Raw genomic sequence first — 19,795 nt, forward strand, 5'->3', positions numbered from 1 at the left:
GTACAAGGTATGCCTCAAATATATTTGTTTGTATTTATGTATTAAAAAGTCCTTTGTTCCTAGATCTTAGCTTTTATATGAAATTAAAGCACAAATGTTTAATGAATTTGAAATCCTAAGCATACTTGGAAAATAGTAGTGTGGTGACTTAATGGAAGAGCAAGGTAACAGTGCAGCTATGCAGACTTACATAAGAGATTATGTATTGCTGAGTGGGGCAAAATTCCCTGGAGATGTTCTTTCTACATACATACTCAACTATTTTTCATCCATTAGTGCTATTCATGCAAATATACTAAGGTTTACAGTTCAACCCATGAATTTTGAGTGCTAGAGTGTGGTGTTTGTGGAAATGTTTTCCTCTAGAAATACAGCCTAATATTTTAAATTTATACTGTCACCTTCATGAAGGTTAAATGATAGTATGTTTATGCATAGCTGATAAGAGGACATTTTTGATTGACACCCAGGGCTTACATATACACATATATTCTATGCATTCTAGTACGGGTGAAAGTTTAGGACAGGAAAAGAGTGGAAAAACTTTTGCTATTGTATAGGTTGTAAATATCACGTCTACTCTTTTTATATGGAGTCTCTCATCTAATAAAGATATATATAGGCAGAGAGAGACAGGCCAACTGGTCTCTGGCATCTAAGTGTGAAAGATGATCATGCTGGCTGTAAATAAGGCATAATATTTTCTGTTCATGTGCTATCTACTCTCTGGTTTTTTGTTTGGAGGAAGAGGTGAATCCTGGAGAGGGATAATTTACTTTTGATTGGTTTGACAGGTGTGATGAAATGCAAGTATTTTGATCAGATTAACACGATGACTGGCGTGCTACTGGGAGAGGGCTGTGTCAAAAATAGATTGGAGTCAGGTTCAGATTCAGAGCAGTTGTTAAATGGCGTGAGAGCTTGAAAGGAAGCTTTCCCAGGAAAAGCATACTAAATTAATGAAGGGAAAACCAATTTAGTATTCAACAACCTTGGCATGTTAAAGAATTCCAGCAAAGCAAGTATCAGGCTTCGTTGTCTTATCTGCATAGAAAACTTTCTGTTCTTTGCAAACAACCATGGTGCTTTCTGGACATGGACTGTGAATTTTCCATGAATTTCCATTATTGAATAGGAAGGGGTAAACTTTCAGCCATGATTAGGCAGTCCTACTGATGAACACAACTCCTGTGTCTGTGGAGAAGAATATTTTCACTATACAGGGGGTTTATTTTAGATTCTGCGAAATGAGTTATCCTATACAGTGCTCCAAAAAAGAACACATGAATAAAAAAGGATATCTGGAGGTCTCTGGAAAGCTTTCTGTGTACGTGTATACAAAAAGGCAATGCTTGAACAGTTTACTGCTACATGGTTTTTAAGAAATTTGAGGGTCATTTTATCTATTGGTGCATCAACTTTATGATTCTCATCTGGTGATTTTTGCCATATTTAGTTTTTCCCCTTCACCAAGACTTGATTTTTTTTTTTTTTAAGGAGCAATGTAGTTTATATTCTTTTTCAAACTCTTTTTGCCTAGATGTATTAAACATATCTGAGAAAATATAGTGAGTTTTGGGAGGGAGAACTTTAATTTTGTCTAATTAGATGAAAGCCTCAACTAATATTGATTTCAGTTTATCTTTCCCAGACCTCCACACTTGTGCATGACACTGATCAGAGTGCATTAGGTCAACTGATAATGTAGATTTTGTATCTATTGTAATGGAGCTCTCAGTTGTGTAAGAAATTAATTAACAGAATGCTGCATTAAACCACAAGTTCTGTCAGAAGGTGATTCCACTTCTGGTTTCTTGGGAAGAATGCACATACAAATTTGCAAAGCAGAGCCTAATTATAGTGAAAAAAAGTGAAAGTGGGCAGAGGCTGACAAACTGCTGCCAACTATACTTTGGCATTTCCTGGGAGGGAAGTCGCTGCGGCTCCATCCTGCACTCGGACAGGCAGAACTTTGGAGCCTGGTGCTATCCTTGTTTCCTTCAGCCAGTGTTTTCCCTTGCCCAGCTCTTTGCTGTGGTGTGTGTTTGTTTCACCCCTGTGTGAGAAGCTGCCAGCTGTGTGGTGCTGGAAGCAGCTTTATTATATGACAGCAGTTAGGGAAACCGCTCCAGCAACGTGTTTGCATAAAGGTAGCCCTAGAACTGCAGCGCTCACAGCTGCACTGGAGCCTATGAGTGTCCGTGAGAAATAGGAATTTTTCTGTTTCAGATAGGAATTGATATCCTCCTTACTGTCAAAAATACTTTTATTCTGTCTGTGTTTGCACGATACACTATTTAACCAGCAGTATATTTCTGACTTTTACAGAACCGGAAGATGAGGACAAGTCTGAGAACTCTCTTTCTTCGCCTCCTGATAGTGTCTCAATAGCATCTTACCGATACGATAAAGAGGATGAAGCACCTTCTGATGGTATGTGACACTCTTTACCTTAGAATGTACTAGATTTGCCAGTTTGCTATGAACTCATGTAATCGGATCCTTGTGATGCGAATGTTAGTGTTAGAAAACAGATAAACAGATAAGCATCACAGCTGGACAGTTTTCTTACCTTTACAAGGACCTTTAAAGGAACTGAAGAGCTCTCTCTAGTGGTCCTTGAGCATAGTGAAGCTGTCTCAAATTTACATGGTGTTTTCAAACTCATGTTTTTTGATAATAAAGCATCTTCTGTAGATGCATATGTTTTTAAAGATAGATCAGTGGCTAAAACAGTGTGAATATTTGTAGTAACAAATTGTTTGTTAATTCAACATTATCAGATTCTTGCTTAATTTTATTGTGCTACTTAATGGCTTACTGTATTATTTATCTATTAAATAATGAAACAGTTTATGTGATTGATATTTTTCTGCAAACTCCATGCAGAATAGGTTCATAAAATATTAAATTAATTATTCCTACAATGTTTCCTTCCATTAAGACAGTTTTCATTATATAAATTTTAAATTTGAGTTTGCATTTAAAAAAAAAAAACTAGGCTCCATAGCTGTTTTCCATGTTGCTTTATTCTGTATTCATTAAGTTTAATGCTAAATGCGGCTGTTCTGAAGACATGAACAATTGAATATTTCAACAGTTAACAAGCTTGCTTTAGCATAGTGTCCATATTTTTGAGATTTGTTTATTGTATATGTAATATAAATACCTTCAATGGATAATATATGGCAATAAATTAAGTATATGTACAAATAAATTAACGATGTATATTAATTTGTGGCACTAGAAGTTAGATAGACTTACTAGTGAATGATGTTTTCTGACATGATATGATGATCAAACTGTGCAGCTCCATCTCGAAATACAATTGCTGAATGAAAATATGCTTCCTGCAACATAGCACTCCACATTTTATGTTATCCAGATTATTCCCTTTGGAAACATAAATTGCTTTTATGAGGTATAAAATTATGTCTATTGCAGAACAGGGATAAGTCAAGTACATGCATAAGTGATAAACCTTCTAACCACTGATTCAGAATAACGCAATTTTTTTATGTCCAGAAGTCTGTAAAATGTGTAACAATAATAATCACACTTTTTTTTCTTTTTTTTATATTGAGCTTATTTCATGTTGGCAGTGTGACCTTCTATTAAAAAAATAAAACCAGGCCTTTTTGCTCTCTGGTTAAAATGTAATTATCACTCAAATTGAATATGGCTTTTAGAAAACCCAAGCTAATTTTCAAAACTACAGATGAATGCAACTTTCCATCTATTTATTTTTGCTTACAAGCATAATCTTACCATTATTTCTAATTGTAACTTAATAACATGGTACTGATTGCATAAAGGGTATGTGACAAAATTATATGACTATTTAATAGGAGATATGATTATAGAATTGTTTCAAAATAGTTAATAAAAAAAAAAAGTGATAATGTTCATAAACCTAAATAATGAATGACTGAGGAACGCTGATGCGAGAGTATGTGAAATACCCAATGAGTTTGTACAGATAAGTGATTAATTTTGGCCTATTTTGAAGCTATGAGAGTAGGTATAATAGCTGCTCAACAATATCTTTGCTAACTTTTACCAGTTGAGCTAGAAATGTAGTGGGTACAGTTCTGTTGAATTTGTGGTGATATTACTGGTCTTTCTGTATTTCATGATAAATGCTCTTTAATTCCCTAGTGAGAGTGCAGCACTAGGAAAATTTGAGAGAAGGTGGTAAATTTTAATCTGTAAATACTTCCATTTACTGGAGTAGTGTTCCTGTTTTTTCTCTTGGAATGTCCAGTGTGTCATTCTAAGTCCATTTTGATTTTAACATATATATAATCCATCATTCCAGTCTAGCCACCTAGACTTTGAAAAGGTATGTTGGGAGAATCTTCTGAGAGGTGGATTGATCCTCAGAGGTGCCTTTGGTTTGGTCCTTATAGGCATGAATGGGTTTGTTAAAGCTTAATACTGTATTTTTGTTTTCTAGCAGTCTGTTAATGTTCAATATTTAAATCCTACTCAGGAAGCTGAGTTTGTAAGGTACATGTTTGATCTTACACGATTACCAGTTCAGTTCAGCAGGGCTCTGTGCAGGTGTAAAACCTGATTTGTGTAGGATCAATGCTCTTAGCGTTAACAGAGGGCCCTATTTGTAGGTAACCAAATTGAGTTGATTTTTAGTTATGTTTGAGTTCCATTCATATTTTTATGTAAAACCTTCTGTGTACATTTTCTGCTAAAAAACCCCCAAAACAAAATGGGCATTTCTCTTTATATACTCGAGTTAGACTGCAAGGTTTGTGTGACTTGTGAAAGTGTCACTATTTGACTTTGCAGCCTTACTGTCAAAACATAATTTGTGAAGGCACCCGCTTGGTAACAGATAAAGCATTAATGTATTATGCGTATGCTACAGTCATTGTAAAATCGTGGAGTTTTTGTGTGACCTTTGTCTAATGGTGTATTAATTACAAGAGAGATAATCCATTTAACAATAAGTATGGGATAACTAAATTAGCACAGGTCACCTAAAGGCCTTTTGTCAAATCTGATTGTTATGTTGTCCTTTTGACTTTTACCTTATGGTAGGCACTAACAAAGTATCTAAACTTTGATGGATTATAAACTCTAAACATGATATGTATTTTTCATAATGCTAATGTAATTTTCTAGGTACTGAAAAGGTCAAACCCCCACGTCTCTGTGTGCATTCTAAGTCTGTCTTTCCTTTTAGTATTTCTTTTTCTCTGTTCCTCTGGTTCAAAAGTTCACTCAGTTCCCAAATGGCCACCTAATTTTCCAGTTATTCCCTCAAGCCATATGTGTTTTGGTTTCTTTATGGTTTATTAGGTACTGTAGGAAAGTAGCATAAGTTATATCATCTAATGAAATTCAAGCACACTTCAGTGATGCTTTGACTTGATTGCTGGCAGCAATTAAATCACAACGAAGGAGAATGATGCATAGGCTTACATATCCAGACACCCTACAGAAATTGGAAGAGGGATAAAACACATGAAAACCCCCAAATAAAATAACAAAACCCAAAAACAAGACAGACCAAGCAAAACAGCACTGCCAGGCACTCTTGTCTTAACTTGATTTTTTTTTTTTATTGGCTAACAGCCTGATTGATAGCAAAATCATAACTTGCTGTATGCTAACAGGCAGAGTTCACTTGTAGGTTATTGTGAGCTGATAAAGGGTTAGATGGAGTTTTGATTTTCGCATTGGTCCTTGGTGCACCAGATTAATGGAATTTCAATGAGAGACTGGAGTAGTCACAGCTTTGTCAGAAAAACAGATGGAGATTCTATAGCCATGTCTGCTCATTAATACCAGTTGCCTGAAAGGTGTACTACTTCTCTATACAAAAGACTCAACATAATTGATTTTTGAGCGGGGTATTTTTTCACTTATTGATGACTAGGTTTCTTGCAACTTAAATGACAGGTTTTTGTATAGTACATTGTATAACAATGTTATGTCTGGTAATTTCTTACTCCCATCTGTATTTTGAAGAATATGTGTAGTGGGAAATAGATATGTCTTGATTAGTTAAAAAACAAAGTATACCAAAATACTTAAAAATTGAAATACTAGGACTTTCTTTCAAGTTGGTAACAAACTTGTTTTTGGTTGAGATGTCAGTGGGGGAGAAGTTACTATTTTTCATTTACTTTCCACATTTCTTAGGATGGTATTAAATATAGGTTCAAGGGTAGGCTGAAACTTTCCTATTTAACAATGTAATCTTCTTCTATAATATAAAGGTATTTTTTTAACTGTAATTTTTTTTTGGTTTATGGTATGTTAATTTGATTCCATGAGTAGGAAATGCCGTTAGTATTTAAGGAACAAACGTTCTGACTTTGTAAGTACTGAGTGAGAGAGAACCTCTGAAGAAGACGTGTCTACTTAGCTCTACAGAGAGTATGTCACTCGATAATAACTGGATCTAAAAATGCAGTGAGCGCTGTGATAAAATAATTTAGATCATCACCATTTCTACGGAAGGTCAGAAATGTTGCCTTGAGTATGTAAGGATGAAAATGTGTCTGGGGACTTGTATGCTCTTCAAACTATTATATTAGGCTATAGCTTATGAATAAAATATGGTTTTTAGTAGAAAATTCTTAAACAGTGTGAGGATCTCATATTAAATCTCCCCATAGCTGAAGTGGAGGAAGGTAGGGCTAAAGCAAGCTAAACAGGGCCTTTGGAGAACTTTGAGGAAACAGAATAAATGAAAGGGTTGTGCTTGAACTGTTTGTTATCAAAGTGCAGTCTTTGAAAACGAGCAAAATTTATTGCTCCTGAAATGTACGTTTCTTGCTATAATTTTTGGATGAAGCAACAGGCCTTGGCACTTTGTTTTCATGAAGCTCCTTTGGAAAAGTTCTATGCAAGTCTTTGCAGGCTTGAGTCAACTATTTTACATGATCTATAGTATTTACTTTGTATGAAGATCACGTTTTGCATTTTGATTGATCAAGTGAGAATGAAAAATTTTTTGACTGAGTTTTGCATGCTGCTTTTTTGACATTTTAAGTCTCAAATACAAGTACTGATTAAGCTTTTTTTCCCCCTCCTCTTATTTTTTCTGTTTGTTAGGCACAGAGGTTCGAATACTGTCACTGAAGAAGGGGGTAGAGTTCAGTGTAAGACTTTATGCCCACTTTCTTCAACGACATACCTACTGAGTTTATTTTTGAGGCATTATATTAAAGCAAAAACTGTGTTCCATCACAGAGCCAGTTAAGCAGTGTTAGCAAGTAAGCAAGGTAGTAAAGGTTGGAGAATGGAAAATGCAACTAGGATTTTCTGTCCTTTCTCTTTTTGTCCTTCTTATGTCTCCACTCTTATATTGGTTTACCACTACTTTAGTAACATAATCATGTACATGTTTGCTTGTCTTGGGAATGACAGTGTTGAAAGTTTACCTGAGTTATTCTAGATTAGTTATTTGCTTTTCAGTACTGGAGAGAGAGCTACAAACTTAAGTGCATGACAGCCATTCAGAGGAGTGGGAAACTTCTTTATTTGCCTTGTTTTTGCCATATATAGATCTCATTGAAGGCAGAAAACCAGGTATTTTATTATTTCTTCTAGCTCTTTAAATATTTAAGCTTGAATAAAAAAAGTCATATTGAGGGGAAGCAAGGTCTAGGTTTACTAGGACTCTTGATCTTTGGTAAGAAAAAGTGGCTTCTACTTCCTGCTCTTCCTGGGAACTGGCAGAGGGCAGTAGCCTATCATATGGAAAATGGGTAAAGATGGGACTTTGGCATGCTAACTTTGTTCTGAGGGCATGCTAGTTTTTTTCAGAATTGTGAATGGGAAATAATGTAATTTATTTTTTCAGTATAGGTAGGTAATTCTAAGTTTTCATCAATGGTTTAGTAGACTCTTTTGCTGTGTCTGAACAAATTTTGTATGGCAGAGGAAATCCTGTGTCTTTCAATGTGTTATGATTTTGCATTTCTGGCTGAAAAGGTAGTATGATGATCAGAAGTGTTGCTTTCAGAATTCTAAAAAATTGCAGTTGGCAACTCAGTCTTAAGTGGGAAGACTGAAGCCTAGAATTCCCAGTGTGGTATACTGATGCTGTCAGAGGAAAGATGTGTCACTAGGAAATTAGACTGAGACACTTATGGACAGTTTAGATGTCATCCAGAATACAATCTTATACAAGTTGGCAGAACACAATGAAAAGTATAATGTATTGAAGAGGAACTTCAAATATGAAGCATTTTTTTGAAACTCAGTTTATGAGGATATTGGTGCATGTTGGACCATATGTGCATAAATTACCAGATAAAAATCTGTTTGTTTAACAGATGAGAAGAGGGTGCTAACTGTTGAATTGCTAAAGAAGATCAACTCCTTGTTGGATAGGAGAGGTCTTAAGAGTAAAATCAGTGTATTCAACCTTAATCTGCCTGAGATGTTTCTTGGCAGGCACCTGCCTCATCTTTCCTAGAAATCTCTACTGGTGCAATTTCAGCCTCCCTTGGACAGCTTGCCCCAGCGCTGCACTCTGTTTGCTGTAAGAGGATATATACTCTAAGCTCTTTGTCAGTCTTTTGACTTTTGACTCTCTTTTGTCTGTAAAAAACATGAGAATGGCATATATTTTTTTTCCCTCTGTCATGAATATATTTGAAGACTGAATAGAATCTTTATAACTCTCCACATGCAGCTGCTGTTGAAACCTTATGAAAAGAACAAACAACTGAACTGCTTGCTTGCTTGCTGGTTTGTTTTCAGGAACCATAGAAATGCATATAGCAGCAGTGACTTACTTGGACAAGCAAAAAGTTTTAAAAAAAGAAAAGAGCATGTGAAATATGCAAAGATAACCTAATTAATTTTGATTTAAACCATTTGTACAGAACATAAGGGAATAATATCTGATAGGAAGCAGAAATTTTAAGTGAAATTTTGTTCCTATTAAAGTCAACAGTCAAGTTAAAAATGGCATCACGTAGGTTAACAGTGTGTACAAATTGATGATACTAAAATGTTTGAACTTCTAATTACCATAATGAAAAACTTACTATTAAACAATAAACCCCTGTGTTCTTTTAGCATTTACCTTTCTCCCATGGGAGATATGACATGGTTTGTTGCTCATTTTATTTCATCTTTGTTGCTTCAGTGACTGAGCAGTAACAAAACAGCCATGTATGCTCCACTACTAAGTAGGACAATATCCACAATAAAACACTAATAATGACCTGCTTAACCCATTTCTTTTTCACATTAGGTCATAATTCAAGATATGTAACAACATTATGGAAAAAAAAAAACTAGCCCAGAAAGCTGAACTGAATAGATTTTTCTGTTTACATTATCTTGCTTGTTGGCCTAATGTCCTTCTAGATCGGTTCTTACACATCACAAATAGCTGACCTAAAAAGGAAGAGGAAAGGTTTTCCTTCAGCCTGTTGGGTATATGATAAGCTTTTCTAGTGTGTTTTGGAGCTGTTAATTATGGATTTAGGACCTTATTAATGCTTTACCTTAGCTGAGTGATTTTTCTACCTTCTGATTTCCTGAAATTCTGCTTTCTTCTTGCAAGCAGTAATGGCAAGTCAGCTTCCATTCTACTCCTTACTCCTTTCCTTGCAGAACCGGATGGATGCATCAGTTGTAGATGATAGCTCTCATTCACACCATTCCAGTGGCACCTCAAGGTGGGTGGGTACCATTCTGGTACCAGAGGTGAGCAAGTCCAATGGATTGATGCTGCTTGGCTTTCAAGGCACGGAGGCATCTTTTCCTTCTGACAACTACCAAGTATGGCAGGAAAATTGTTCTGCCTTCAACATATACTATGCAGTAGCCCCAAACATTTTAGGGAGAACAAACTCTACATAACCATAGTGTTTTCTTGGTGTTAGACTAGATCAGAAATATGTAAAACAGTACTTGTGTGGTACTTCATGTTTTGTCTCAAGGATGAGGCTTTCAAGGTCTTACTGGGGTTAAAAAAAGAAGTTTAGACCTGCAATGCAAGTACAAACTAATTTTGGCATGTGTATCCATCCTAATAAACAGAGAAAGATTTTCCCCATACTCCTGGTTTTGTGTTAACTGATAAGTAGTTTCTGTAAAGATGCAAAGTGAATTTGTAGAGTTTAAGCAAGAATGAAACAGGCCTGTCTTCTCTCAGGCATCATGCAGTCCAGGCATTAATTTAGTGGATTTGTGTTCATTTCCTTTTTAAATAAAAGCAAAGTTGCAGTGGACTAATATATTTGTCAATTTTCAGATTAAATTTGAGTGGAAAAGTAAAAAATATGTCATGAAAAGGGTTATTGAAGTGTTTTGCAAGGAGAAAACATTGTAGATAAAATCTTTATGGTATCCTCTGTATGGACAAGTTCATTATTGCCCTTCAAGAAGATGTTGCAGGTAATTGTTCACTGCTTAAAAGTTTTCAGCAAGAACCATACCTCTTTGGACATCTGTCAGGAGGCAGTATTAGTTTGATTGGTAGTTTTCTCAGTAATTCTTCACAGATGTTTACTTGGTATACTTACAATAGTAGGACTTAAGAGTAGAGTAACAGACTTATACGGGTGAATGTTATATTTTCTCCAGACTAAGATTATTAGTACAGTTTCTTAACTAATATTACACAGAACCTGTTCACCACTGTCACTATAATGACAGGTATTATCCCATGAGAATCTTAGTTTTGTCTTCTCTACTGCTGATAGTCAAAAATAGTTTTGAGCCCCTTTTGGGCAAGGAATTATGGATGAACCCGTACTACAAAATTGAGGAAAACCTTTTCTGGTATAAACAAGTATTTCCTGTCCTTATGAATGTTTCCTCTGTCTACCTGAATACAGGTTCCTTAATGGAAAGTTCGTCACAGCCTGATAATAACTTTTCGGAGATATCCTATTCTTCATATGAAACATCTTTTTGCTTGTTCCTCAATAGTCAAATTTTATATTTCTGTATATCATAGAATCATACAATTGTTTGAGTTGGAAGCAACCTTAAAGATCATCTAGTTTCAACCCCCCTGCCATGGTCAGGGACACCTTCCACTAGACTGGATTCTCAAAGCCTCATCCAACCTGGCCCTGAATGCTCCAGGGGTGCAGCTTCCACAACTTGGACATGGGTTATGTATAAATACTCACTATACATATTCAAAGATGCAGTTAGTTTGTTATGTGCTTCACGTATCTGCACTTGTGCATCACTACTTTGCATTGAGGAGGTAAGGGGAAAGGATTAGTGTTGAGATAATGTGAAAGGGGGCAGAAGGATGTTTGGATTGTGTACGTGACTGTGTTGTAAGATGGAAATGGAATGGAAATGAGAAGTGAAGGTGGTCCAGGTCTTTTTGGTAGGTAATAGATGAATTGTTCTTTTGCAAGTATGGGTACAGGAAATGGGCCTTATTATTACAGTTGCCTGGAAAATAAGTTAATGGAAGTGTTGTCATTGACTTCCAATGGAAAAAAAAAAATAACTGTGCCTGTTTTCGCATGGACTCTCTAACATATTCTTATAATTCTGTCAGTTTTGTGTTTAGTAATTTGAATAGTGTGAATATAAAGTGGTGGGGAAAAACTTGTCTTTTAGTTTTCTAGAACTGCTTTCCTTATATGATAGTAGGTGTGTACTGATATTTCTAACATCTTTTTCAGAAGCTAGCTCTAATGCTGTATTTTAACAGAAAAATAATTGGTGAGACCACCACAAATTTGTTTGATCAAAGCTTTTTGGAATAGTTTAGCAAAATGTCCATTTGGTATTTGTGTGTGAAAAATAAATGCCTGCTAAGAGTTGAAAATACACAAAAGAATGTAGTCATAACATGGAGAAGTACAGAGATATTTTTTCCTCTGTAATCTGTGTAGCTAATGCTTGGAATTTCAGGTCAAAAATAAACATAGCAAAATGAAAACTTGTAAACCACAATATATCTGCAAATTTAATTTGGAAATTTGGACTACGTGATGCAGTTGACAGAGGTAGATTTAAGTTCTTTTTTTTTTTTAAATGTATGGCATACCTTTTTTACTGTCTCAGATCACTGGAATCTTCCAGGGCTCTCATTCATTTGTGTGATATTTAGAATGTGGTATAAAAATAATGTGAAAATGCCATAGTGAGCTGGTGATAATTGATTTGCTCCATCACACAGAAATACCTCTTGTTTTCCTCTTCCTCCTCCCTTGGGCAATAATCATGGGATCAAGCTGCCAGTCTGTAGATATAATTTTTCCAGCAGTGCCATCTGGCTCCTTGGCACTGGAAGTTGTATTGGCTTCTTTGCCGTTTCCACTGATTTTTGTCAAATGTTAGTCCGTTGATGAGATGTCTTTTGCTAGTGAGTGCTGATTTCTTCCTCCCCTCCGAGTGAATATTGTTTTTTATTGGTATTGTAAAGGACCGCTTATTTTTAATTTTTAATTATTAATAGCATTTAGGACTTAATATGGCATCTCTTTGAGGAAAAATTAGGATTTATGTATAAATTGGTTTCCTTTACCCATGGTGAAAATAGTTTTGCAGGACTTTTGTGTGTTTTGAATAGTCCTAGCTTCATGTCCTCTCAGAGATTTTTATAGATCTTCAACATTAATACAGAATTGTTTCCTTTTTATTTTGGAAACTCACTTTTAAAAGAAATGATGAATAAACAATAAGAATTTGTAGGGTCTGTGTAACAGATATACCAAGCTATATGATTTGGAATAACCAGGCAACCAACCTATCCTTTTTATCACAGAACTGCAGTTTTATTTTTGCTGTCACCTTTCCTTAAAAAAATATTAAAAAAAATCTAGAAATGGTGGTTCAGTAGGACAAACACATCTGCGTTGCTTTATTCTATTCAGGCCTTAGATGCATTTCACTGCCATACAAGACGTAATGACAGTATTGATAAAGAGTTAGTAAAGAATACTCTGTAAATAGTATTTTAATAGGGATGGGAGGTGGGAGGAAAATCCTGTTGATATAAATTATTTTGGTAATTATTATTATTACTAGTTTCTTGTTTTTTTTTTTTTTTTAATTTTTGTTTCCTCTACTGGTCAGAGGCAGTGATTTAGAGGAGAAAAAAGCTTGAGGAGCTGACAATCCCAACCAAATATGAAGAACAGAGTTTCAGATGACACATTTGTATTCTGCTTTGAAAAAAAAAAGCCTTGAATATTTTATGTGAATTTGAAAAAAAGAAATCTGAAACCCTTTCTGTTATTATGTAAGTGAACCCCTATTAATCAGGACAGGGATAACTAATTTAAATCCTTTATATATTTTTCAATTTATATTTTAACCTCCATTTTTAGGTGCTGTGTCTCAGATGAGTGACTTATATTCATCCCTGGGTGTAAATCTAAATTTTCTATTGTGTTGAAAATATTTCCTGAAAGTTATTCAAGGTAACCTTGAAAACTCTCAAACACAAACAAATGTGTTTAGTTAGCCTATAGGAGTACTTTTGTATTATTATCCCTAAAAGTAGAAAATAATGAGCACTATTTCTTTATCATAGTCTTATTACTACCCTAGTGTAATGCCTTTGTTAATAAAATGCTATTAGACTGGTATGTAAATCAATATTCATGTGTTTTCCCAGCATTGCAGAAATTGTCCAGTACTGGAAATTATATAACTAAAAATCTTACATGGGGCAAGGAGGGCCTTGAATGAGAATTTTGTAGCAGTTGTTTTGAATTAAATTTTAAGGATCTCTTGGTGTCTCTTTCTAGTAGTTTTTTAAAGAAAACAAGTACAACAGACAGGGTGTCTGAATGCAGGACTCCTTATCAGTAACTTGACTCTGACACAAAGTGTTTTTAACCTCTGAGTTCAGTTGAAAGAATCTGTAGAAAGGGCTATAATATCGAAGTATGGCAAGCATAACTAAATATGCATGATCTATTGTTAATAGTAAAAATATAAGTCTTTAGGCTCACAGAATATATTCTCTCATGAAAGATTTTAAGGGTGTAAGTATATCATGATTTTCTAAAATAGCATCAAATCTTCTTTTTGTTCGTAACTAAAATGTGAAGATAGAACGTAGCCGCTAATCAATTGTCTGGGATGCCACCTCATTAAGATTTACACGATCATCAGAAATGCCCAGAATTGTTTGTTGGCTATATCCTAACTCAAATATATAAAGGGGATACCACAGCATTTTTCTTTAGAATCGCAGGGAGTTCAGTGACCTTTTGTGGCAAATTATGTAGAAAGAAAATATTTATATTCATTTAAAATAACCTCCATGAAGAAATAGTCTCATTACCCTGTTTGATCAATTCCTTGCAGCCTGAGCTGTAGCATGCTGCTATTGCCATTGGTTGATGGAATACACTGAGAAGTGGCTAATGGTGATGGTGCTCATCAGGACAGGGTTCAGCCAGCGGTCAGCAACAAATAATTCAAGACTGTTTCTAAGTTTGTGGCTGGTGGAATTTGCTTCTTGCCCCAAGCCAGCAGCATTGCTGAGCTGGGCTATTTGATTAGAGGAGAAGCATATTTGCTTCTTAGCAACTGCACATTTGCACAACACACAGACCTATACTGCCTCCAAAGGTTTGTCTTTTGTGATGGTGGAATAATACTTTTCTATTGATTGACAGACAAAAGAGATCTTTGCAATGCAGAGGAGTTTACAACCAATTTTTTCTTTGTCTTCCGTAAACTTATCAGAGGTGCTTCGTAATTTAGCATTGCAGGGTGCAGATTTTGTATCTGCAGCAAGACTGGCCAGGATTTGAACTGCATTTAAGCTATTACTGCTATGCGTATTTAAAGGACAGATGCACACTTACGCTTAATCATTGGTGTGTGCAGCTTTTTCCCCAACAGGTGTACTTGATGGAAATTATTTTCTACTGTATTTTGGCATAAATTTTAATATGTATATTGCTATTTCCCATGCAAGAGGGCTATTCCTTGTTTAGAAGACAATGGTAAAGTGAAAGCTGCTCTATTCTTAGTGCTTTTTTTAATATATTGACAGAATTGCAGCAGTGATCACAATTTTAATAGTGCGTGTGTGTTTGTAATTTTTGATGTAACATTTCCCACAGGAAGTGAGTCTACAGGAGAAAATGTGTCTAGTCAGTAGAAGGCAAAGGTATTTATAACACTGGTAAACCTTGAAAGAAGACAATTTAGGAAAAAGAAAGGTTGAGATTTACAGTCCTAGGAGGCCAGGGCAAGAAAAAAACAAACTTTTTTTTTTTTTTTTAATGGTTTTACAGCTCTTTTCACTCCTGGTCTGTATTTTATTGTGGAAGTTTCCATACTCCCATAGTAGAACAATATAAATCGCTGATGTGGTTACTGAAATGTTGCATGAAATAGTAAGTACAGTTAATGTTGATGTGGATTTCTGCAGATATCTGCTTGCATATTTTCCTAAATAAAAGAGATCTTTTAACTTTCATAACTGCAACCAGTGAGTACCTTTCTAAGTGGATTTTATAGTCTATTAAAACTGTATCTTTTAAGGGACAGGGAGAGTTAGACCAGGAGTGCACAATAAAAGGAGTCTAGGCTGTATTAGCATGGCTAATGTAAGCATACAGGAGTTTACTTACTAATAACCTTTTCAGTGGCAGTTGAGAGCCAAAAGAGGAGAACAAGAAAGCACTCTGATGTGGTGAGGCAATAATAAGCCCCAGATGTCCCTGTCTAAATCAACATTAGACCTACCAAAGTTTTAAATCCTTTTTAATTTAGGAATTTTTTTTTTTAAGTCAAATGAACAATTTAAAATGAATCATAATCCAAATTTTAGGCTTTTTGGAGAATTTTAGGGATTATGAAGGGGTGAGTCCAAAATAAAAGCATTGAAGGGAATTGGTGGCTGTTCTGGTATTTGGGGTATGCATGCTGCTGAGCAGGAAGCAAGGTGCAGAAATAGGTACAGCTGTTGTTTTTGAGGCCCTGGAAGGGCTAGTTGGTGACTAACATCTTTCTCTTCCTTGTTAAATTTGATGTAGATATATATGAGTTTTTGGAAGGGTGTTTTAATGTACTGGTAGGATTTCACAGTCAGCAGGGAGAGGGGTTAGCTTTGGCTTAGTTTCTGAGACATAAAGCTGTGATAGTGTGACAAGGTGTCTGCTTGTTATGCTGCTGAATTGCCAAAGAGATGCTTATGCCTGATAGGCTTATTTTTATACCTCAGTAGCTGTAAAGGTGTTACTTGAGTTCTACATAGATTTTATGCTTCTTTCATGAATATATGCACAATAAATTAGTAGGGAGTTTTTTGTATTTTTTGGTTGGCTGGTTTGTTTGGTTTGTTCTTGTTTTGGTATCAGAGAGCCTTTTGCAAAACTAGGTTTTATGAACATGGTAACTAAAAGTAGGAATTGCCACATTAGTGCTGTTAAAATGCAACTGTATCCGTGGTAGAATGCAGCAGCTTTTACAATGGCACTATAAACAATACCCAGCAATATAAGACCAGGATGTGAGGAATATTTCACCTAATTGAAATGACAAGGGGGATTTTGCATAGGTAGAAGCAATTATTCATATTGGAGGTGCGCCAGAACGCTGGGGTTATTCCCCTCATTTTGCTAATTAGGCTTTCAGTTTCATTAACAGTCATTGAGATAGTGGGTGACTGACTTGTATATGAACTTAGCCATGATGCATATAAAGAATATTTTATTGAATTATTGTGGATAATTTTTGTCTGTATAGCTCAAGATAGGTAGAAATAAGGAATGTTTTAAGATATGCAGAACACCAAATAGTATGAAGACTGGTGGCAGCACGGCTATGACTAGTTTTGGGTAGACTGCCATAACTAGGACACTACCATGTTTATATTAGTGACATTTTATTACCTCTTTTAAGATAGAGTTTACAAGGGTCTCTAGCTTTACAAATGTGTATGCTGAGAAGAGAAATTAATCCAGCTTTGTTGTGCTCCCAGGATGTTTTCAACCTGGGGTAAATTTGACTTTGAAGAGGTTTCAGGAATCTACAGTTCTTGTCTTTAAGCCTTAATTTAGGAAACACAACTTAATGCACATGACATCTTTAAATTCCCTTGCCACTCTAATACACTGTCATTGGTGTGGGTTTTTTTTCCCCTCCCCCTGTTAATTGCCTTTGTCTTTCAGAAACAGACATTTTGAGGGAGGTTTTTGTTTGGTTTTGTTGTCCTTTTCAAGGACCAATAATGAGGTGCAGTGATTCATAACATATTATAGTGGTACCAAATAGATGCTTGCTGTATTTTGGAAAGGGCCTTGAGTGTCTGAACCTTAATTAAATCTCTAGGTCAGTCTTTTTTTCAAATGACTTTTCTTTTTCCAAGTTCTGTGATTAAGAACGTCAGGTAGGGAATTTCTTCACTATATATGCAGTTAGTGATGATTTGGGTCTTAAATAAAGATAGACTTCAATGAAGAAAATTTGCAAGTAGAAACCAAGAGGGTGAAAATATTTTACAAAGAGCAAATTTACTGACTCAAAATGTTAAAAAAATCATGCGTGTGAAACTGAACAAGCTAAACCGATGAAAATCACCTTAAAACTCAGAAATAAGTCATTTCATTCAGAACTGAAGTTGTTTAGGTTGTTGTTTGGTTTCCTCTTGACTTGTAACAATCAAAACAGAACAATACTCTTGTAAGGTTACATTAATAATAAAGAAAAGTGTGGTAACAACATAACTACTTACTCTGGTTCACACTGCTGTATAGATGTGGCCTTAATTTGTCCTTTTGGTTTGATAGTTACATGGATGATCCTCCTGTGAATTCTTTGGGACTGAGAGTCAGTTGTCTAGCTCTGGTGGCTTTTTCATTTTAGTTTCTTCATGCATAGGATTGTTCTAAGTAATATACCAGTGATTCATAAATATTTTAAACCAAGTTATCTTTGTGTGTTTTATTTCCCTTCCGTACCCAGAAGTAACTTCTTTTGTCAGCGTGCGTTATTGGCTAATACATATACTGTTGGATAAAATTAATTTTAATGACATTAGAACAACTAGAACAGCGATTAGTCACTCTATTTGTTTGGTATGCCTCTAATCTTGCACATAAGCAGGCTTTGGGAGTGATACAAGACATGTAATGGTATAGATAATGCACGGAAAGTTGATTCAAGAGTCTTGTCCTTTGGTACTTCTGTGTCACTGATCCCGTGTGGTGTTCTCTACAACAATTTTGTCAAGAGTTTTTGAGAATTTGTTGTCAAAGTATATTATTTTTAGAGGATTGCAAGTTTATGCTAGGGAATCTGACAGTGCAGTAGCATAACTGTTGTAGATGCAAATACTTTTGTGGGAAACAATATAAAAATGAAACCTCTATAATGATGAGTTTTTTTATTGTGGTACAGTTTTGTTGCTAGTTGTAGATTCATTGGCTGATTTGGGGAGTTCAGTTTGCGTACAAACTGAAGCTGAATGAAAAAAAGCCATGAAAATTGGCTAAGTGCCAATAAATGAAGTAATGTATTTTGCATGTGTCATCTTATTTTCATTGGATCAAGGCATTTTTAGAATCCTCTACTATGTGTATGAATTGGAATAATGCCATGCTCCAGAGAACCTAATCAGGGTAAGACCAAAAAAATGGGAGAAAAAGTTTGGAAACAGATGTGTAAATATACTAGGGGAAGACCTACGTTGTGCAGAAGGTGTGTAACAGGGGTTGGAATTAAGTCTGTCATGGCTGCTGAAGTCCACGGAAATCTCTTCCTCTTTTACTAGAAATGTAACTGTCAACTAAGACAAAGCCCAGGTGGTTAGGAATACAGAAGTATTATTCTGTGCATTGCCACTTTCTTATTATTATTATATTTACTATTATTACTATATTCAGGCTTTAATAGTCAGCATTCTTTTGATATGCTACTTGTTCACTACTGCAGGGATACCCACGTTCTTGATGTGGGGAAAGAGGTAGAGTGTCAGAAGCACAGTTAAGTCTTTAAACTAAAATCACGTAATTTTTACAGTTGTTCCTTTGTTTTTTGTGTGACAGTGAGAGTTGAAAAAGTGCATGTTCAAACTGAGGGAAAATTTTGGCTTTGGTGGGCTGAACTCCCACAATTTTCAGTGAGCTTTTTGTATGTTAGAAAACAGCATTTGCACCTGACATGATTTTAGATTTTAAAAGGAAGAAAGGAGAAAGCAACACTATTCGAATCAAAAGTTGTTTTTCTTGGAAAACCATTTAATTTAGATAATCAGAGTCATCATATTGCTTGCAGTAAGGATCCTCCTTCATGTGTTTTCCTTGCTTTTTTTCCCCTGTCAATCTGAAGTATGCTATAGCAGTCACAGAAGAAAGTATGCAGTTTTCTGAAATGCATGAATCAGTACATATGTGACATCCCAGACTTATACATGCTGTAACCTCCGCTCCGCCCCTTCTTCTCCCTCCCTCCAACTGCTTACATTACTTGGAAAAAGTGTGTGGGTGCGGCACGGGACAGTCACTGAAGTGGCACAGCGGGCCTGAAAATGAAATGTTTTTCACTGTAAATATATCTTCAAAGAAAACCAATGAAACCAACAACACTTCACAGCATTTCTAGAAAGACGTGAATACTGTTTCTCTGTTATGAAGAGGAACAGTGGAGACAAAGTAGCTCTGACTTGTCCAAGATTGCGAAAGGAATCTGGTTAAGAGCCAGGACTAGTTCTACGTTTTCTAGCTCCTGCTTACATGGTAAGATCTCTTCGTTATGTCTCACACTTTCCAGCTTTCTGAAGTTTTTGACAATTTGAAATGGATATTAAAGGGACGTAGGGTAAACTTTTTCCCCCCTGTCCTCAGAACCACATCATTTA

The 19,795-nt window shown here is 35.5% G+C and overlaps 1 protein-coding gene across 12 annotated transcripts in view; it reads left to right on the plus strand.

Moving 5' to 3' along the window:
• Nucleotides 1-19,795, plus strand: part of SKAP2 (src kinase associated phosphoprotein 2) — a 186,979-nt gene that overhangs the window by 20,792 nt on the left and 146,392 nt on the right. For all 12 annotated transcript variants that reach the window (XR_007629004.1, XR_007629000.1, XR_007629001.1 and 9 more), the window contains one exon: nucleotides 2,329-2,433. Coding sequence is in view for 9 of the 12 variants with exons in the window: in XM_050316032.1 (XP_050171989.1) it covers nucleotides 2,329-2,433 (105 nt within the window). In the remaining 3 variants the exon portion in view is untranslated. The remainder of the gene's footprint in view (nucleotides 1-2,328; nucleotides 2,434-19,795) is intronic.

The sequence above is a fragment of the Myiozetetes cayanensis genome, unplaced genomic scaffold (genome assembly GCF_022539395.1).
Source record: "Myiozetetes cayanensis isolate MyiCay16 unplaced genomic scaffold, myiCay2020 scf1, whole genome shotgun sequence".
Lineage (NCBI taxonomy): Eukaryota > Metazoa > Chordata > Aves > Passeriformes > Tyrannidae > Myiozetetes > Myiozetetes cayanensis.